Raw genomic sequence first — 22,597 nt, forward strand, 5'->3', positions numbered from 1 at the left:
CCAAAGACGTGCCGGCGGGAGCCCAAGGCCTGAAAAGGCGGTCCATGGCAGCAAGAAATTCATGCACCTGGGCCGGAGTCACCAACGGACCCGGATAAGGTGGGTAGGCCGCAGTACTCACAGGCTCCAATGGAGCTGCGGCGGATGTACCCCTGGCCCCCTAGGCAGTGTCTGGAGACCGATGGTGGGGGGGGCGGACGTTGGAGAGCGCAAGCGCTTCTTCGACTTTTTCTTAGGACATCTCTTACCCGATTCAGAGTGTGAAGACTTCGACCCCAAGGAGAAATGATGCTGGCTCCGCGGGCGGTCCCTCTATCGACACCTGGACATCGAACGGCACAGGGCCTCCAGCAGCTTTCGGGATCGCTCCCGCGAAGTCTTCAGAGCCATTGCCCGACAGTCGAAACATGACCGGAGTCGTGGTCGCGCTCCAGACAGTAGAGACCGACTCCACAGGGTTGGCCAACGACATCGTACGGCGACAAGCACCGCAGAATTTAAACCCAGGCATCCCTACGTGGTACCAGGAGTCAAAGACTCAAAAGGAGTAGAGACAAGTCTCAAAGAAAGTTAGTCAAAAAGTGACTAAGGTATGTGCTCTAACCGGATCTGCACTTGCTAGTGCTGAAAAATAAAGAACTGATTTCAGCGTGAATGGGTGGCGCCTAAGTAGTCTGACGTTATCTTGGCGCATACGACATCAGCGGAGCCACACGATGCCACCTTCGGATGTGCAGGGGTACTGCTGATGAAAAACTTTCCAGATCATTATGACGCCTGGGGATATGCTAAGGTAAGGAATCTATCACTAACGGGTCTCTTTCAGATTCTTTTTCATTTCAGTAGTATTTGTGGTCCTGGAACACAGGATTCAAACATCAGATATATTGCCCATTAAGCATCCACTGCCCCAAAACCTTCATAACAGGAATCAAATGTACACTTGGGTGCGCTATGAAGGGGTGATGGGGGTGCACTAGAGGAGGGCAGGGGTTCAACAAACACTGAAGAACAAGTTACTTACCTTCGGTAACGATATATCTGTAAGAAACATTAGTTAGTGTTAGATTCCTTACCTTAGAATATCCCCAGGCGTCAGTCTGGATCCGGAAACTTTTGCGTAGCAGTACCCCTGCGCGTCGGTAGGCGTCGTCTGCAGGCGTCCCCTGCGGCTCCGCGTCCGTCGTCGGCGTCGTGCGCCGTGATGACGTCGCTGGAGTACATAGACGCCGCCTCCGCGCGCTGACGTCAGTTCTTTGCACACAGCTTTTCCGCGCCAGGAGACGCAGAGCCATGAGAGAACCAACACTGGTGCCATGTACAAACTAGGGCCCTGAAAGGGATGACCTTAACCCTAGGTATCAGTTCGCAGAACGGGGAGGATGGGTGGGTTCGGTAAGGAATCTAACACTAACTAATGTTTCTTACAGATATATCGTTACCGAAGGTAAGTAACTTGTTCATCTGAAAGAAACACGTTAGTGTTAGATTCCTTACCTTAGAATACATACCCCAGCAATACCAACCCCGGTGGTGGGTCTGCGAACCAATACAAAACTACACCAGAAAGTCCTGGAGGACAGAACGGCCAAAGAAGCCATCCCTCCGGACTTGACTGTCCAGGCAGTAGTGCCTCGCAAAGGTGTGCAGCGAGGCCCACGTAGCCGCCTGGCAAATGTCCTGCAAGGGGACTCCCCGGCCCAGGGCAGTAGTAGCCGCCGTGGCCCGAGTGGAATGGGCCCTCAGCCCAACAGGAGGCTCCTTCCGAGCCAAAGAGTAGCACGCTTTGATGCAGAGGACGACCCATCGAGAGATGGTTCGTTTACAAACCGCCCGTCCCTTCTTCGCACCCACGTAGCCAACAAACAGGTGGTCATCCACCCGGAACTGGCGTGTGCGATCCATGTAAAATGAAAGCGCACGTTTTGGGTCCAGACGATGGAGCCGCTCTTCATCCTTTGAAGGATGCGGAGGCGGGAAGAAGGAAGGGAGGGTGATGGACTGCCCGATGTGAAAGGCCGAAACAACCTTGGGCAGGAAAGAAGGTCTAGTCCTCAGAACCACCTTGTCAGGATGAATGGACAGGAAAGGAGGTTGGACAGAAAGAGCCTGGAGCTCACTCACCCTCCTGGCAGAGGTGATGGCAACCAGGAAAGCCGTCTTTAAAGTCAGGAGACGGAGAGGGCAAGAATGAAGGGGCTCAAAGGGAGCACACATCAGGAAAGTTAGAACCAGGTTCAAATCCCACTGAGGCATCACAAACGGAACAGGTGGAAACATGTGAGTGATGCCTTTCAAGAATCGAGTTACAATCGGGGATTTGAACAAAGAAGGCTGATCAGGAAGCCTCAAAAAGGCTGAAAGGGCAGAAAGGTAGCCCTTGATAGTGCCCAGAGCAGAGCCCTGCTGGGCAAGAGAAAGAAGAAACAGAAGAACCTCCGAAAGAGGGGCAGAAAGAGGATCCACAGCCTTTGCTGTGCACCATGCCACAAATCTGTTCCACCGACAGGCGTATACCGACTTAGTGGAGGGACGCCTGGCTGCCAGAATAACATCACAGACTTCAGGAGGCAAGTCAAATGGCCTCAACTGCCGCCGCTCAATCTCCAAGCATGGAGGTGGAGACTGGACAGGTTCGGGTGGAGGACCGTCCCCTGCTGCTGCGACAGAAGGTCCTCCTGAAGGGGCAGGCGGATCGGGGGACCGACTGACATGCTGAGTAGCTCGGGATACCAGTACCTTCGAGCCCAGTCCGGAGCCACAAGGATAACTTGGGCCCGGTCGCGCCTGATCTTCTTCAGCACTCTGGGCAGAAGTGGTATAGGCGGAAAGGCGTATAACAGACCGCAACTCCACTCGCGCCGAAAGGCGTCGCCGTGCGAGTGCCGTCTTGGAAACTCCAACGCGCAGAACTGATGACATTGCGCGTTCTCTTCTGTGGCGAATAGATCTAACCAAGGCTCTCCCCATTGCAGAAAGATGCCTTGCGCCACGTCCGAGTTCAGACGCCATTCGTGATCCATCGAGCACCGACGGCTGAGTTCGTCCGCCCTGGCGTTCAGAGAACCCGCCAGGTGTTGAACCGTCAGAGTCACGCCCTGACGTTCCAGCCATTGCCAGAGGCGCAGAGCCTCCTGGCAAAGGGTCCACGACCCCACTCCGCCCTGTTTGTTGCAGTACCACATGGCGGTGGTGTTGTCGGTGAACACCTGCACTACACTCCCGTTGACAAAGGGGAGGAATGCCTTCAGTGCCAGACGAATCGCCCGCAGCTCCAACAGATTGATATGGAGCCGGGACTCCGCCGGAGACCAGATGCCTCTGATCTCTGCCTCTCCCAAGTGGCCACCCCAGCCCTGGAGGGACGCGTCCGTCACGACAACGTGCTCCGGTTGGGGAAGGGAGAGGGACTTGCCCCTGACCCAATCGCGGTCCGTAAGCCACCACTGCAGTTGTCTCGCAGTGCCCTCCGAGATCAAGACGTGGTCGGACAAGTTGCCCTGATGCTGGGCCCACTGAAACTTCAGGTCCCACTGCAGAGCCCGCATCCGCCACCTGGCGTGATGCACCAGAAGGATGCAGGAAGCCATCAGTCCCAGCAGCCGCAGCGTCAACCTGACCGAGACTCGGGATAGCGGCTGAAAGATGGGAATCAAAGCCTGAATATCCCGAACCCGCCGTTCCGGAGGATAAACCCGAAACTGCGCCGAGTCCAGAACCGCTCCGATGAAAAGGAGCTTTTGAGAGGGACACAGGTGTGATTTCGGCACGTTGATGGAGAACCCCAGGTCGTGCAAGAGGTCTGCCGTCATCTGAAGGTGGTGGACGACTGTCTGGGGCGAGCCCGCCTTCAACAACCAGTCGTCTAGGTAGGGGAAGACTGAAACCCCCAACCTGCGCAGATGGGCTGCGACCACCGCCATCACCTTTGTGAACACCCGTGGGGCGCTGGTAAGGCCGAAGGGGAGCACGATAAACTGAAAGTGCTCCTGGCCTACCGTGAACCGCAGGTAACGCCGGTGGGCCGGCAGGACGGGGATGTGAAAATAGGCGTCCTGCAAGTCCAACGCTACCATCCAGTCTTGCGGGTCTAGAGCAGCCAAGACCTGAGCTAACGTCAACATCTTGAACTTCTCCTTCCGGAGGAAGCCGTTGACGTTCCTTAGATCCAAGATAGGACGTAGGCCCCCCTTGTCCTTCTTGGGCACCAGAAAGTAGTGGGAATAACAACCACGCCCTACTTCTGGCCCAGGAACGCGCTCGATGGCCCCCTTGGCCAAGAGGGCCGTAACTTCCTCCTGCAGAAGTGTCAAGTGGTCCCCCGACACACGGTGGTTCTGCGGTGGCATGGCTGGAGGAGAGGTCTCGAAGGGGAGGGAGTAGCCCCTTCGGACAATTTGCAGCACCCACCTGTCCGAAGTGATCGTGCGCCAGTGAGCGTGGTGATGGCGAACCCTGCCACCCACTGGCGTCACATGGGGCCGAAAGCACGGACTAGGAGGATTTTGGGGTAGATGCTGCGGGGGAAGGTGTGGTCTGACCCCGCCGTTGTCCCCGACCGCCACCACGGCGGTTTCCACGGCCGCCACCGCGTTGGAAGGATTGTCGCGGCGCGTGGCTGGCAGCACGTGTGGGGGCGCCCCTTCCTTGGCCACGAAAGGGACGAAACGAACCCGGTTGCTGACGCTGGGTCGAGAGACCCAAGGACTTGGCCGTGACCCTGGAGTCCTTGAAGCGTTCCAGCGCGTGGTCCGCTTTGTCACCGAACAGGTGACAGCCATCAAACGGCATGTCCATCAGGGTATTTTGGACATCAGCCGAAAAATTGGCGGATCTCAGCCAGGCGTGACGACGAATCGCCACCGTCGTAGACATAGCCCTGCCCAGCGAGTCGGTCGTATCAAGACCACACCGAATGGAATATTTCGCTGCATCCCGGCCCTCAGCTACAGCTTGACCGAGCTTTGCCCGCACCTCCATGGGGCATTCTGGCAGCAGCTCCGCGACCGTATCCCACACAGAGTGGGTGTAGCGGCCCAAGAGGCAGGCGGTGTTGCAAGACCGCAGGCCCAAACTAATGGACGAGAAGACCTTTTTGCCAAACTGGTCATACCTCTTGGATTCCCGGTCGGGCGGGGCCGACGGGAATGCGGACTGGGAGGTCGAGGCCTGGATCACCAGACTCTCAGGAGTGGGGTGGGTAGACAGGTACTTGGGGTCGTCCGGACAAGGACGGTGGCGCCTGGCCACGTTCCGATCAACAGGCGCACCTGAAGCGGGCCTGGACCACGTGCCCAACAGAACGTCAGACAAGGCTTCATTAAACGGCAGCAGAGGCTCCAAAGGGCATGACTGCGGTTTGAAGACCTCGGTGAGGATGTTAGGCCTCACGGCCGCGACGGGGAGCTCAAGGTTTAAGGCCTTGGCAGCCCTCATCAGCACCACAGAATAGGCAGCTCCCTCCACCGATGCCACGGTTGGAGGAGAGATCAAACCAGGGTTAGGGGAGTCGTCCAAACCACTGGCATCCCCCAAGTCACCTGTCCAGTCCGGGTCATACTGGCACTCGCGAGCCAGAGGGTCCTCGGACCCCTCCCAACCTTCACCGTACTCCTCATCCTCTCCGTATTCGGAGTCAATGATGAAGACCGGCTCCTCGGGGTTCATGGGCCCCACCGGCGCCGGGACCGGCGTCGATCGACGCCCGTCCGGCGCCGCGTCCGGCGTCGGAGAAGGTAAGGGGACGGCGCCGCCCGGAGCCGGCGTCGGAACCCCACCGCCGGCCGGAACCGGCAGCGGAGAACCGGCGCCGCGCGGGGGCGGCGTCGGGGGTAACCCCGATGGCAACGGCGCCGGGGAGGCCGGAAGACCAGCCGGCGCCGATCCCGAAGGTCCCTGCGGCGCCGGGGTCGGAGCCGTCGGCGGCGCCGGGGCCGGAGCACCCGACGGCGCCGAGGCAGGGACACCCGAACCGCCAGGGCCCCCAGACGGTAGCACTGGGCCCGAAGGCGCCGTAGGCCCCGTCGGAGAAGCGAGCGCCCTCATGGCCATGAGGAACGCCTCGATCTCCTCAGGCGTCGCGCCATGCCCAGGGACCGGAGGGTATGAGGCAGGCCGCGCCGGCGACTCTCGCGGAGCCGCGGGGATGGGGTCACCCGAGCCCCCGGCCGCATCGCGCGAGCGTCGGGGGGAGTCGGGGGTACGATGACGACGCCCCGACTTCTTGTGTTTCTTACCTGACGAGGATGACGAGTGGCGTCGACTTCCGGAGCGCCCGGCGCGGCTCCGCGACCGCTCCCTCGAACGCTCTCTCGACCTCCGGCCGGACCGGGACCGCTCCCGGTCCCGACGTGGGGCCGACACCCGGAGCTCCAGCAGCTTGCGGGACCGCTCCCGTCTAGCCTTGTTGGTAAGGGCCCGGCAGTCGACGCAGGATTCCACGTCGTGGTCGGGGCCCAGACACCGGAGGCAGAGGCGGTGATGGTCTGTGACCGACATCGTGCGCTCACAGCCATCGCAATTCTTAAATCCTGGCATCCTATCAGGCACAATAGTAGAAAAAGACAATCGAAAAAACTTGGTCAAAGACCGGAGTACTGCTCTTCAGATCTGCGTCCACTGGCGCGGAAAAAAGAAGAACTGACGTCAGCGCGCGGAGGCGGCGTCTATGTACTCCAGCGACGTCATCACGGCGCACGACGCCGACGACGGACGCGGAGCCGCAGGGGACGCCTGCAGACGACGCCTACCGACGCGCAGGGGTACTGCTACGCAAAAGTTTCCGGATCCAGACTGACGCCTGGGGATATTCTAAGGTAAGGAATCTAACACTAACGTGTTTCTTTCAGATCAAATGGTTCCAACATGTAAAACCGCTTTTAAGCTGATCAAAGGTAGTGTGAGAGGCAAGTTAGTAGTGCATACATCTATATACAATAACGATAGTGGAGATGGCACAGTGTTGCTTCAGGTTTTGTTATTTTGGACCCTTGAAACCTATTACTCCACATCAGATTTCGTTGAATCTAAAACCACTCTTAGTCAACACAAAAAGGCTTACCTTCTCCATGTTTGTCAGTGTACTGGAATGCTTGAACTAAACGCAATGTTTCATCTACCGATCGGCCAACCGGAAGGTCATTCATTGTGATCTGACGAAGAACACTTTTATCATCAATAATGAAGAGGCCTCTGTTAAAAACAAAAAAAAATGGCGGACTCACTCATTAAAATAGATTTAATATGTCATTTCTTGATTAGGTAGGATAACAGGAAGCTGGAACAGCTTCAGTACTTGCATTTCAAGGTGTGGCAAATGATTTTGCTTAATTAGGGCACATGAACTTGTCAGATTTGGGGGTGAAGAATTCTGGAATTTAAAGTGATTGTGGTAAGGGGGGCAGGGTTAGATTCCTGGTAGCAACGTCCATATTACTAGCAAGCAAAGAGGTCCACACTGAAGGACAGAAATCACTCTAGTGGGTCATGACGCCCCTTCACTCCCTAAACTGTGGAAATAAATAGCAGAATACATTTTGTGCACCAGAATGTATGCTTTATCCCCTGCTGTGTCACCTTTAACAGCAGTTACATATATAGGGTATAGAAACAACCAGAGCACTAGTGGGTTAATATGTGAAGTGAAGACAAAAAAATACCTAGGCCTTGAGAGCATGACCCCGATTTTCTTCTATAAACTGATGCTAGAAATCTTCAAAACAAGAACAATGTTACTTACCCAGTTGGCATCTGTTCTTGGTATGTAGAGCTGTAGATTCACATGCTTTGCATACTCCTGCCATCTAGTGTTGGATCCGGATGTTTGCAAGTTGTTTTTCTCCGAAGCCGTCTTTACTACTCACGAGGTAAGGCGACTCCTCCTTTTGGTAATAGTGCGCATGGTCATAGACTCCATTGTTACAGTTTTGCCACAAGAGGGTGAGAATTGAGGTAAATAAGTGTAGCAGAGATGTCCATGCGTATGAATGTATAATTTATGAACTGCGGGTACCGTTGAGGTGGGTGGAACCAGTGAATCTACAGCTCTACATGCCAAGAACAGATGCTTAATGAGTAAGTAACATTATCCGTTCAAGGCATGTGTGCTGTAGATACACATGCTTTGCATAGACTATATAGCAGTATACTCCCAAAGCCGTGGCTAACCTATAGATGTTGTAGGGAATAGTCTTTTCAGTATAGCTTGGCCTACAGTACCCTATTGACTTGCTAATACATCTACACAATATTGTCTGGTAAATCTGTGTGGTGTAGACTATGTGGCTGCCTTACATATATCAGCGAGAGATACGTTGACGCCCCTATTTTGCAATTGGAATGTACTCTAGGGATATAGTTAAAGTTCTTTTAGCTTTAATATAACAAGTTTGAATGCATTTTACAATCCATCTGGAAATACCAGATGTTTAAATAGGACTGCCTTTGTATGGTGGAGAATTTGCAACAAAGTAGTTTTATTTTGCGAAAGTCTTTCGTTCTATCTATGTAGTATAGATAAGCGCTTTTAACATCCAAGCGTGTGAAGCGCCCATTCTGCCACAGAATCAGGTTGAGGAAAGAAGACTGGCAACTCCACCAATTGGTTTATATGAAAAGCAGAAACTACCCTGGGAAGGACCCTTGGATAGGTACGGAGAACTCTATTTAGCTGAAAGAAGGTTCTTCCAATGTTGTTGTTATTGTTGTTGTTATATTGGATTTATATCGCGCCAATCACCTACAGGTCTCTAGGCGCGTGGAAATCGATGGAATTCATACAATAACTACATACAACATGGAGAGATAATACAACCACCAGCTTACACTATACCCAAAACCCTTCCAAATAGCAATGTTTTTAAGGATTTCCTGAATCGCAGGAGATTCACCTCACTGCGTAGCCCCTCAGATAGCTTGTTCCACAGATTGGGGACTAACACAGAGAAGGCTCTTCCTCCCTTGGTCACCAATTTGTACCAAGGGCAGATCAGCAGCTGAGAGCAAGAAGATCGGAGTGTTCTTTTTGGGCTGTACACTTTCAAACGATCTTTGATGTAGTCCGGTGCATGGCCATAAATTACCTTATGGGCCGTGCAAAGGCTCTTAAACTCTACCCTCTCTTTTATAGGGAGCCAATGTAGGCTCTGTAACAAGGGAGAGGCCTTGGTCCTTCTGGGGAGTCTAAAAATCAGTCGCGCCGCGTCATTCATCAAGACCTGCAACCTATTAGTTAAAGATTTGGGGAGGCCCAAGTAAAGGGAATTCCCATAATCTATTCTGGATATAATGGTCGCTGCTACAACTGTATGCAGCATGGACTGAGAAAGAACAGGGGCTAGCTTACGTAGCTGCCTTATGATATTCGTGCAGCTTCCAACGACGGAGGAGATTTGGCTACACATTGATAAATCACTGTCCAGCTTAATCCCCAAACTCTTTACATTTGCACTCGGTTTTGGAGTTAAGCCTAACTCTTGTGGCCAGTAGAGATCGCTCCAAGGTGAGGTGGTAGATGGAATTACCAATACCTCGGTTTTATCCGGATTGATCTTGAACAGGTTTTCAGTCATCCACCTGACCATGTACCTCAAGATGTTGTGCACTTGGAGCTGCGCGGCCTTGGTGTTATCGATACTCAGCACAAGTATCGTCCGCGTAGTTAAAAACTCTACAGCCCATATTAACCAGAGATGCAATAAGAGGTTAAAGGTATAGATTAAACAGTAGTGGGGACAGTGCGGAGCCCTGAGGCACCCCACACTCTAAAGTCCCCACGTCTGAGATCAGATCCCCCAGCTGTATCATTTGTGTCCTTCCTAGAAGAAAGGATTTCAGCCAGTTGAAAGCCATGCCCTTAACCACAAAATCACGTAATCTCTCCAAGAGCAAGGCATGGCTGACTGACAATGTTAATGCCTGTAGCTCACCAACTCTCCTTAGTGATGTGATAGCAGGATAAGTTACTTACCTGTAATCCTAGTTCTCTTCCAGGGGTATCCTCATCAAAGTCATAAGCACTGAATATTCCCGCCCATGTGCGGTACCAGGGAAACAATATAAAAATATATATGCAAAAACACATCTCGCTCCACATACATGTACGTACATATATTATTTTTCTCACACCAATGCAGCCCCAAAACTGAGGCTAAACAATGTAAACACAAGTACATGTACTGCAATTAGTAAGACGTTTTCATAGTCTACCTCCACTCGTTCCTCCGATGCCAACGTCAAGCCACCAGCTACAACTGCTAAAGAAAGAAGTAGCGACACTCCTCGAAAAATCAGCCATCGAGAGGGTGCCGGTGGCTCAAAGGGGGAAAGGAGTCTATTCGAGGTATTATCTGGTCAGAAAAAAGGGCCAGAAGGCGGAATACTGGCCCATTCTGGGCCTGCGAACACTCAATCTACATGTCAGAAAAGAAAAGTTTCTCATGTTGGCGCTTCATCAAATATATCCACATCTCAGGAAGGGGGATTGGATGTGTTCGCTGGACCTTCAAGATGCATACTTTCATGTCCCGAGACGGCTCTATCACAGGAGATTCCTTCGGTTCCGGGTGGGGACCTCCCACTACCAGTTCAAAGTCCTACCGTTTGGGTTGAAGTCGGCCCCCAGGGTGTTCACGGAGTGTCGCAGTGGTGGCGGCAGCTCTACGCCGCAGGGGGGTCTTCGTATACTCATACCTAGACGATTGGCTGTTGAAAGGTCCTTCTCCAGACAACGTAAAGAATCCATTCCAGACCTGCATAGAACTCGGTCAGCGGCTAGGCCTACATGGCAAGTACAGCAAGTCTGTCTCCCAACCCACTCAGAAGATTCACTTCCTAGGAGCTCTGCTGGACTCTGAAGTAGGAAAAGTGTTTCCTTCTGAGGAGAGACAGTTTTCTATAACGCTCAAGTGCCAGCAAGTTCTTCGCAGCAGGACTTCATGCATCTTCTTAGTACCGAACGCCAGACTTTGGATGCGTCCTCTTCAGCAGGATCTGGAGGACAAATGGGACCAGCAATCAGCTCGCTGGAACAATCAGATCACTTTGTCAGAGGTAGCTTGAGCTTCCATCCCGTGGTGGCCAAAAAAGCAGAACATGCAGGTGGGAGTTCATCCATCAACCTCCTCCTGCACAAACGATAATCACAGACGCGTCTTTACAAGGCAGGGGAGCGCACATGGGGCCTCTCCAAGTGCAGGGTCTGCGGTCTTCCAAAGAAAGCACCTACCACATCAACTTGCTGGAATTGAGAGCAGTCAACCTGGCCCTCAAAGCGTTCCTTCCCTCGCTTCAAGAGGCAACTGTTCTAGTACAAACGGACAACACCACCACGATGTACGGACAACACCACCACGATGTACTATTTGAACAAGCAGGGAGGAACACGCTCAAGGACTCCATCAGTGGAAGCTCAGCGCATCTGGCATTGGCTTCTGCGGACGCACTAAGTCGGCACTTCGAAGACTGAGAGGACTGGGTTCTCAACGACGAAGTGCTAGAAGATATTTTCCAGTCTTGGGGTCGTCCTTCCATAGACCTCTTTGCGGACAACGTAAACAGCAAATGCCCAAACTTCGCCTCAAGGTTCTACCGACCAGCAACGAGAGGGAATGCTCTTTTGATCGACTGGTGAGGGGAAATTGTGTACGCCTTTCCACCACTTCCGCTGATCCCGAAGGTGGTGAGCAAGCTGAACAACTCGTGCACAACAATGATCCTGATTGCACCCGACTGGCCGAGACAATGGTGGTACACGGACCTACTTCCCCTGTCAGTGTCTCCTCACAAGAGGCTTCCATGCAGGCTGGACCTGTGATCGAAGATGAAGGGGAGGATTCACCATCCCAACCTTCCGTCACTGAACTTGGCAGCATGGCTCCCGAGGTCATTCAGTACGGCCAGCTAGGACTGCCACAAGACTGCATGTCCATTCTGAGAGAAGCACTACGTCCTTCCACAAGACACTCTTACGCATGCAAGTGGAAGCGGTTCTATATGTGGTGCATGCAGAATGGTCATAAGCCGGTGAAGGGTCAAGAAGAAGCAGTTATTCCCTACTTGTTGTACCTGGCTAAAGCAGGATTGAAGTTTAATTCCATTAAGGTGCATTTAGCCGCTATTACTGCTTATAGGCGATCACCTTCACAAACCTTTTTTCCAGTTGCCAGCGGTAAAGGATTTCCTGCAGGGTCTGAAAAAGGTGTACCCTCCGGTAAGTCCTCCTTCTCCTCCCTGGGAGCTAAACCTAGTACTATCAAAGTTGATGGGCCCTCCTTTTGAGCCCATTCATAAATCTACTTTACAGCATATTTCCTGGAAAGCTGCTTTTTTGGTAGCGATTACGTCAGCCCGTAGGGTGAGCGAGATTCAAGCTCTCTGTACCAAGGAACCATATACAGTGTTTCATTTGAATAGAGTGGTTCTGCGAACGCACCCTTCTTTCCTACCGAAGTGGTATCAGATTTTCATTTTAATCGATTTCTCTGCCCACTTTTTTTCCCAATCCCTCTACTCCAGCTGAGAGGGCTTTACACTCTTTGGACCTGAAAAGAGTTTTAAAATTCTATCTAGACCGGTCCAAGTCTATTCGACATTCTGATCAGTTATTTATTAACTATGGATCAATCAGAACTGGGCACGCAGCGTTGAAACGTTCCATTTCCAGATGGATCGTTTCGTGTATCAAACTTGCTTACCAATTGGCACAAAAACCTCTGGGGTTTACCCCTAAAACGCATTCCACTAGAGGTAGAGCTGCAACGGCGGCTTTCCTGCATAATGTGCCCATGTCTGAGATTTGTAAAGCGGCGACCTGGAGGTCTGTCCCTACATTTACCAGACATTACTGTCTAGATTCTGACACTAGAGCAGATACCCAGGTGGGTCAGGCCTCCCTGAGGAATCTGTTTAACAGCTGAATTATTGGCTGTTATGAAGTGGTTGGTCATGTATTTCTCATTTACCTGCAGGTGGTTGATGGGCTTGCTATTCTATTCAGTGCTTAGGACTATTGTTGAGGATCCCCTGGAAGAGAAGGATAAGTTACTTACCTGTAACCCTGTAATTCCAGGGGTATCCTCATCAAAGTCATAAGCAACCCACCCGCCTCCCCAGGTAAATGAGATTCGGTACTATTACAATCCTATGGTTGAGCCCTGTCTTCAGGGCTATGCAAAGAACTGACCTAACTGTCACTCCTGAGGCATGATGGGAAGCCTGGGGTCATGGCTGCCTTAAAGGCATGGTGCCAGTTTTTGTTGAAAATGGTTTCATTTTCTATGCTATTGTTTTACAATGCAGCCCGAGGGCTAACAAGGTATATTAGCAATTTTCAGGATTTATGAGTGGTTTTACTCATTAAAACACAAAGTTCAAGGTATATTTGACCGAATGAGTTTTTTATTTCCTTACTAATTGCAGTACATGTACTTGTGTTTACATTGTTTAGCCTCAGTTTTGGGGCTGCATTGGTGTGAGAAAAATAATATATGTACGTACATATATGTGGAGCGAGGTATATGTGTTTTTACCTATATATTTTTATATTGTTTCCGGGGTCCCACACATGGGCGGGAATATTCAGTGCTTATGACTATTGATGAGGATCCCCTGGAAGAGAAATGAGGAATTCAACTTTCCACAAGAGGAACTGTAAAGGGCACTTGTGTAATGGTTCAAAAGGTGGACCCACGAGCCGTGAGAACAATGTTAAGATTCCATCCGGGGCAGGGGGAATCCTTGGTGGTATTACTGTTTTTAAGCCTTCCCTGAAGGCCTTGATTACTGCGACTCTGAATAGTGACAAATGTCTATTTTGTAAGAACGCAGCTACTGCTGCAAGGGGCAAACAAATAGACGTGTAAGCTAGGCCTGATGGATGCAAATGTAACAAGTAGCAAATAATGTTTTGTATACAAGCATCTAAAGGATCTATTTTGTAATTGCAATATACAGCAACTCATTTCCATGTTGCATAGCAAGCTCTGGTGGTAGGCCTTCTTGCTTCTTTAAGAATATTCATAGTTTGGTGGAAGATTTAAATAACCAAACTGACTTCAGAAGCCAGATCTCTAAATTCAACACTTTGGAATCTGGATGTCTGATTTCTCCATGGCTTTGTGTGAGGAGACTGGAGTTCAGGTGTAGTTTTTGATGTGGAACTAGAGACCGCTCCAACGGAGTGGTGTACCATGGTTGACAAGCCCATGTGAGAGTCACTAGAATTAATGAGATGTTTGCATGAGTTTCCGAACTATCCATGTAATGAGCAGGAGAGGCGGAAAAGCATACACAAATATTCTTGACCAGTTCGTCCATAGGGCATTGCCCTTTGATAGCAGGTGAGGGTGCTACATGGAACCGGAGTATGGGCAATTTACATTTTCGCTGTGGCAAATGGGTCTATTTGCTGAAACACCCACTGTTGGAAGCAAGGAAGGAGAAGTTGGGGGTGAAGTTCCCACTCATGCATTTGTTGTGGTCTCATGCCGAAGAGATAAGCAATTTCACGGTTAACTCCTGGGAGATTTTCTGCCAGAAAATAAATCTTGTGCTGCATCTCCCACTTCCAAATGGCTTGAGCAAGTGTTGACAGTTGGGGAGAGCGAGTCTCCCCCTTGCTTCTGTACATAATACATTGCTGTCATGGTCTGTTCGGACTGCAACAGTTTTGGCTATGAGTGGAGTCTAAAAAGCTTTTAGTGCTAGAAAAATAGCTAAGAACTGTATATAGTTTATGTGGAGCGTGCTGTGCTTGTTGCTCCATATGCCTTGTATTGTGTAATTTAGAAGATGAGCCCCCCCAACCTGTTAAAAAGGAGTCTGCTGTGAGCACGATTTATGGAGCATGGTCGATGAAAGGCCGGCCTGCTGATAAGTTTGGCGAGTTCCACCATGGTGCAGCCGTCTACCAACACTAGATCGGACAATAGACCATCTGATTCCACCGACGTGCTAAGCATTCCTGTAGGAGGAGCATGTGAAGCCTCGCATGGAGTACAATTGCGATGCAGGACGCCATAATTTACAGTAATTGCATGATCACTCCGACTGCGAATGCTTGGTTGGGTTGAAACTGCAGAATGGCAGTTTGAATATAGTATATTCTGGCTATATTATATTTATGACAAAATATGTTAATTCACAAACCAGTATCAAAACCAAATTTTATGGGAAGTACGCAGCTTTTCTAAATTCAAATGAGGCTCATCATCCACACTAAATTTTTGATGCATTTGCACTACTCCTAGAAATCAATCTGAAGATCAACTTTATTTTTACCCACCAATTTCAAAAAATTTAAAATTCACAGAATTTAACATTTTTCACACAAGGACTCTTTACTGGTCGAATACTTAATCTATCAATGCTATTTATTTTTCTAAAAAGCTCCAGACCTTGAGCAGGCTTTGTGGACCCACCATGAGTCTCAGATCCACAGGTTCAAACCATTGCACAAACAGATTGGTTCCAAATAATGTGTTATTGGGTCAAATTTGTTTTCACTGCCATGGCAAAAAAAACACAAAAAAAAAAACACTGCATGTTTACGCCCCACCCAATACTGAAGCTCTATTTTATTTAGGTACATCACAGCAGTTAAACATCTTCTCCACAATTGGAACTGCAATTTCAGGTGTAACCATAAAACCAAACCACTACCAAGGGAACAACCACAAAATGAGGAGTCCATTCCAGCGTCTATATACAAAGGACAAAGGGATTATAGGTCTATGGACTCCCTCTCTACAAGGCGTATACTAGAAATCTGAGATATTTTGTCATATGTGGAGAATGGAGGGAGTGGAGTTCAGTACTCTCGCCATACTGGCTGGAGTTTTGGTCTTTGCTAGGAGAGGAGTGGTTTCCTAAGAGGCACAACTTGAAAAATGTATGGAATGTCATCCTGCTATTTTTATGGCTTTTGTAAGATTCTCTGCTCGACACCAGATAATGAATTCGCCTTGGAGTCTATGAAATACCTAATGCTAAAGGAGGAAGTCAGGACATTTGGTATTGTTCGTTTGACCATTAGGTCAATTCTTTCTTTTTGTGTCCCTTGCTTCATGGTAAGTTGAGACGGTAAAGAAAAGGAGTATAGAGTATAATGTTTAGGTAAAATCACTGTTTGCTAATGAGCACATAGCACATACCATGCCTGCAGTAATAGCCTTCTTGATGTTGCTCAAAGTGATAACGTCTGAGACCAAGTAGCATTTTCTTTCAAAATACTTAATGTTCAGTGTGTGGTGAAAACGACTAAAACCAAGAAAGAACCACAGGAATCTGTCCCGCAATAAATCTTTCCTTGGTACACCAATTTGTGCATGGATTATCCGTGATCAAGAACCCAGCTCGTAGTGTAGAAAATTCGGGCTGAGAACTGGCTCCAAAGCTCAGTCTGCTCAGAGTGGCAGTTCTCTCTCATTCGGCAGAAGCAAAGGAATAATTCTGACCTCTGGAACTGGTGAAAGCTCACGAACCATTAGAAGTGAGAGGCAAGATGGCGTCTGAGTGAGAGGTCGACTGCTCACCAGCTCCGAGGCTCTAGCTCTGGGAAAAGTCTGCTAAAGCTAAGGCCTGCTCACCTACTGCATGCATGCTTGCCTGCCTGCCTGTCTACACATAGATGGATCAAATGAGGCCTTGAGGAACGGAAAATGAGGAAACTGACTATGGTAATGTAGCCACTTGGCTACTTGGATAGTCACTTGGATTGGATTGGACTCTGTTTCAGAGCGAGTGAGGGATCTGGATGGTCGAGGACTGTGGCGGAAAAAGTGGCGGAAAATAAGCGGACTATAATCCTGGCAGTGCATTGCAGAGGGGGAGAAACAGACAAACAGACACACGTGAGTTAAAACTAACACCGAGTGAAAATGTTGTGCCGGCTTCTCTACCCTCGTCAGCCTTTCAACCTTTGTGTCTGCTTGCTGTCGCGCACTCTTACCGTCTCTCAATCGTTGCTTCTCCCCGCTGCCTGCTGCCTTCTGCTCCCTATCTCCGACTATCATTGCCTTCTCATCACCTTGTTTTGCTGCCTCTGTCTTCACCATCGTTCGGTGTGCCTTTACCGGATTCGGATTGCTAAACGTCATATGCGCACTGGTGTTGCGCGGAGTTAAGGTCTCACGCTCTGTTGCTAGGCAACGCTCATCCACGCCCGCACCTGAAAAAAAACGAAAGCCATACCGGACCCATACCTGCCTTAATTCCCGCAGTCCTGTGAAAGAGGGAATATCTGGGGGAAAAAATTTCAAACAGCAGACCACTGCTACAGCTATAGACGGCTTGTGCTTGCGCTAGGAAGGATCATTAAAAAAAACAATTTGTTGGAGCAGTGTAATAATTACTGAAGGAAAAGCAAAATAATAAATAAATAAAATAATAAATAAAATACAGTAAATAACAGCAAAGCAAGCAAACAATAGGGCAACAAGGTAACAAGGCACCTAAGGGGCTTATCGAATAAAGCAACAAGGACAAGCAAGAACAAGCAAGGACAGCAAAAAAAAAAATATAACAACAAATAAATAAATAAGACAACAAACAACAAATAACAAGGCAACAAGGCAACAGGACAAACAAGTTTGCAAGGTCGCAAGGCACCTAAGGATCCTAAGGGGCATCGCCAAAGACATAGAAATTGCGACGGAAAAAACTGAGAGGTGGTCAATAGTTTTCAGAGACCTCTCCCATGACAAACCTGACAAAAAATGTAATACAGATACGATTAGCAACATTTTTTCTCTCACCTGCTAAGACACATAAAGCGCGTGCAGCACTAAGGTCGAAAACTACAACCTCTATAAGCCCTACAACTACTGCAATAGCTAGTAGGACTGGAATAGCACCCGGTTTGAATCGACCTGAAGTAGCCATAGAAATAGCAATTGCAAGCAATAACAGACAATCAAGGATAAGTAAGAAAACAAGAGAGACGAGAGAGATAACAACTGCACCTCTTGCCAACAAACCAACGGAGGTTATTGTAGAATTTGTCAAAAAAAAAAAATAAGAAGAACGCTAGACGCTCGTGTGGACCAAGGAAAGTCTTTAACGCAACAACTTCAACTGTGTCGACAACAAGGGACATAACACAGAGAAGGGGTAAAGGCGAGAGGACCAAGAGGTGCAGAACTACAGATCAAATGATGGATCAAACTAGCTCTGAGAAAGAGATAACCAAAATCCAGAAAGCATCAGAAATGACAGAGGCACATACCAATCAAGGAGAAGTAACCTTAAAAAACACAGGTATAGAGGACAGAGAAGACACCCCGAAGCAAGAAACAAGGATTGGCTCACAGAAACTAATCTATAACAATAGTACACATATAAGAATTGAGCCAAGAGGATCCAAAGCGCAAGAAGATAAAACAGACAAGATAGATAAAATCAGGAAAGAAAGTCATGAAAAACAAAAAAGTAAAGAAAGCAAGGAAAAAACTATGGACTAAATGCACAAGTCAAAACGAAAATGAGAAAGAAAAAGAAAAAAAAGAATCGATAAGCGAAATAAAGAAACCTAAAAAATTAAATAACTGCATGTACAGTGATACTAAGGAAGACAATGAAGATAATAATGACACTAATACCGACGAGCAGTTAGAACTTATGGCTAAAAAAGCAAAACGCCTACAAACCATCAAAGATCTAAAAGCAGCAGCTAAAATTACTGGACAACCAGGGGTGAATCAACCTAGGATCTCTACTATATTCAGCCCACTTCCTCGGGAAAATCGGGAAAATTCAAACGTAGGAGGGAAAAATGGAAAACCCCAATGTACTTTGTCAAATACTCAAAGTCTTGAATGAGACCTAAACCGTGAAGAGCCAGCAAATGACCTCCCTCCTGGAAAAGGAATCAAAGCAAAACAGGTCAGCAATGGTATCGACATAGTGGAAGCATTAGAAGATGTAATCTTACAACATCAGTCTCATGATAATGAATCTACTAAGGCAACATCTATGAGCAAAGACAATTTGGAACCAGAACCAGAACAGTCTTGCACGATAATACAACCTTGCCGCTCAGGGACGTCAAACGAAGAATCTGCTGATGAGGGGGATTCTGATATATATGAAACCGGACTATCAATCTCCGGTGATACAACAGAGAGTAATGGAACGAGCGATGATCAAGAACCGGATGCTACCACCATAGTTGCCCCAGATCACCCTGATGAGAAGGAAACAAATGAGTCAAGGCAAGACAACACTCCCGAAAAAAGAGGTGATAAAAGGAAGACAAAATATAGGCGAGCGCAATGACCAATCTATGATGAAACCACTGATCAGGGTAGCAATCCTAAGAAAAGACATACAAAGAAAAACTCAACTCCTAAATTAGATGGGAGACCCAATCAAACAATTGACCAACGAAGGAGGAACCGAAAGCATGGATAAAGATAGTATGAGATTAGAAAACCATTCAGAAACATCCTTGAGCGATGTTCAAGTCTATAAAGCATTTTCATGCGGATTTGAAAACAGATAATCAATGCAATCATGCTGCAATTCAAAAACTACAGGGCTCCATTAAAAAAAAAAAAAAAAAAAAAAAAAAAAATCCACAATACTTGTTCAGAAATAGTGGACAGAATGAAATCAATCGAAACTCTTACAGAGAATCTTGAGTCAGATGTACTCAATCTACAAACCAAGGAAAAGCAACAGTCAGGCATAATTGACGATCTTATGACCAAAGTGGAAGATTTGGAAAATAGAGGCAGGAGAAACAACTTACGAATTCCAGAAGGAAACGATCCAAAGGGGTTCATATCGGAACTCAAGACAGCCCTCCCAGAAATACAATCGTGGGATCTAGAGGGAGATTCAACGGGCTCATCGCTTTCCCCTGACAGCCCCGAAATATTCACATAAGGTAAACAAATACCCAAGAGCTATGCTGGTCCACTTTGGGAACTTTTTTGAGAGAAATTATTTACGATATTGCCAGACCAACTAGCAAAAGAGAATTTAAAGGAATCATCTTCGCACGCCCCGACTTTGCTCATGAGACAGTAGAACGCCGGTGGAGGCTGCGACAACTTTTCGCCCCTTTTAAAAAAAATAGGTGCCACCGTATATCTACAAAACCCTGCACGTCTGAAAATCTATAAGGGATCTACTAAAAGCTTTACAAGTGAAATTCTGGCAGAGGCATATTTGAAAGAACTTTCCGAGACTGGCTCTCATTTCTCCCCGAAAATCACAACTAATCCTAAAGTTTGATTAAAGACAGAGACTATAAATCTCCGATATGATGTTAAACCTAAAGGACTTAATGATTCCTCAAATATAATCGGGCGGGAGGTGGATGTAAACCGAATAATGTAATTCTCTACCCTATGCTTTTCCATCTTTTTCATACTTTTGAACTGAATTTAAATAGAGTAGGAATAAATATTTGTAAAAGCACTTACCTACTAGTATATTGGGCCATCTAAGGTATAGATGCTGGGTCTCGGAGAGGGCAGGAAAGACCGGACCGCCCAGACACACACTTGGGGGAACCATGACCCAAGACGCCTCAAGTAGGGGGGGGGGGGCTTGCTCATTTTGAGCAGGGAGGGATGGAAAGGGAGAGGGGGGAGGGGGCGGGGCTCACCCAGCTTACATTACTAACTACCGATAAAATTACACATACTAGTAACTTTTCGTCAAAGTCACAAATTCAACTTAGACAGCCAGAATACTTGGAAAAAAATTCCAAATTTCGATGGCCACACTAAAAATTGTTTCCACTAATATCTGTGGATTAAATGATATACGTAAAAGGCAAAATGTAGCTATAGCTCTTCGATCAATCTGAGCCAATATCATTTGCCTCCAAGAGACGCATATAGAAGGACGGGAAAAAAAAATTATTACAAACTTTGGGGTACACATTGATCACAGCCACAACACAATCTACTAAAACCCGCGGTGTTGCTATCCTGGCATCAGATAAAGAAATTAAATTTCCCCGCACTGCTGCAGATAAATTCGGGAGATGGGTGATTGCCTAATGCATCTATGGGGCTGGGAAACGCATAACTATCTGCTCCATTTATGGATATGTTACTGACGATCTAGATCTCTTGAAATTTATCACCAGCAAATTATCCGACTGGCCACTACCAATTGTAATGTGCGGGGATTTAAATCGAAACCTACCGTCAGATTGGACCTATGATCAAAATTTCAAATATAATGGTAGGAAAGCTAGGGTGTTTGGGGAATTTGTAACACTATGTAAAACACAGGGATTAATAGATTTATGGCAATATAAGTTCCCCCAAAATACGGGATACACCTATTTTTCACATCCCCATCAAACATTCTCAAGATTGGATTATATGCTAGTTTCAAATACTATTATAACAAAGTGCCACCTGGAAAAACTCTCTATGGTGTTTTCGGATCATAACCCCTTACTTTTAACAATAGATATTGATAGAATACAGCAAGATCAGGTTAATTGGACATTTGAAAGGACACTATTAATGAACGAAAAATACTGCCAAATGATGGAAAAATGGATACCAGAATTCCTGGAAGATAATATTGGCAGTACATCATTAGATGTGGTGTGGGACACTCAAAGCTGCTATCAGGGGTGAAACAATCCGATTTTTCATAAGATATAACAAGGAAAAAAAAACCAATAACTGAATTAATAAGAAACTGGCGGAGGAGGAACTTGTAAAAACTGTTGTAGCGGGTCAAAACACTGACAGTGTATTACAAAAGGTGTCAATAGCCAAAAACAGAATAATTGAAATCTTTGCTACAAGAGCTATTGACAAAGCTACCTCAAATAAAGAAAAGGCATACGAACTAAATGAACAAGTAGGGCACCATTTAGCTCTCCGAACAAGAAACCAAAATATCATCAATACTATAAAAGAAATCAAAGATAAAAATAATCTATTAACGCAAGACCCAGAAGCAATTAAAACAGAATTTCAGGCATACTATCGAAATCTATATACAGAGACTGATAAAAATCAACATTTAATTAACACATACTTAAACGAAGAACCGAGACCTAAATTCTTGCAAAATGATTATGATAGCCTTGAAGCTATACCCCAATGGATCGAGATTCTACTCTCTATCAACAGCTTGCCTTCGGGGAAAGCCGCGGGTCTGGACGGTATACCAGTCGAATTTTATGTAAAATGTTATAAACCACTTAAAGTAATACTCTGGGCCCTTATGATTCAAGTATTTATAACGGGAAAACCACCAAAATCCTGGTCAATGGCAAAATTAGTAATCTTCTCCCAAAAAAAACAAGGATCCAACTGAACTAGATTCATACCGCCCCATAACTTTGATTAATTGTGATTCAAAAATCTATTCTAAGATGTTAGCCACCCGATTAGCCCCGATGATCCATAAAATCGTATCGGTACGACAACATGGATTTGTCCCCGGTCGCTCAACTACAGATCATGTACAAAGGGTGATTACACTATTCGATATAACAGTGGTTACGGGAGACCCTATGGCACTTTGTATTATTGGATGCAGAAAAAGCATTCAATAGGGTCTCCTGGCAATATCTCTGGACAGCCATGATAAAAAGTGGAATCGGAGAGCAATTCATCAA

At 47.6% G+C, this 22,597-nt stretch overlaps 1 protein-coding gene across 2 annotated transcripts in view; it reads right to left on the reverse strand.

The window, feature by feature from the left end:
- PRDX4 (peroxiredoxin 4) overlaps positions 1 to 22,597 on the reverse strand; it is a 188,378-nt gene that overhangs the window by 27,594 nt on the left and 138,187 nt on the right. For both annotated transcript variants that reach the window (XM_086934547.1, XM_086934548.1), the window contains exon 5: positions 7,061 to 7,191. In XM_086934547.1, coding sequence (XP_086790673.1) covers positions 7,061 to 7,191 — 131 coding nt within the window. The remainder of the gene's footprint in view (positions 1 to 7,060; positions 7,192 to 22,597) is intronic.

This window comes from Lissotriton vulgaris, chromosome 8, assembly GCF_964263255.1.
Source record: "Lissotriton vulgaris chromosome 8, aLisVul1.2, whole genome shotgun sequence".
Classification (NCBI taxonomy): domain Eukaryota; kingdom Metazoa; phylum Chordata; class Amphibia; order Caudata; family Salamandridae; genus Lissotriton; species Lissotriton vulgaris.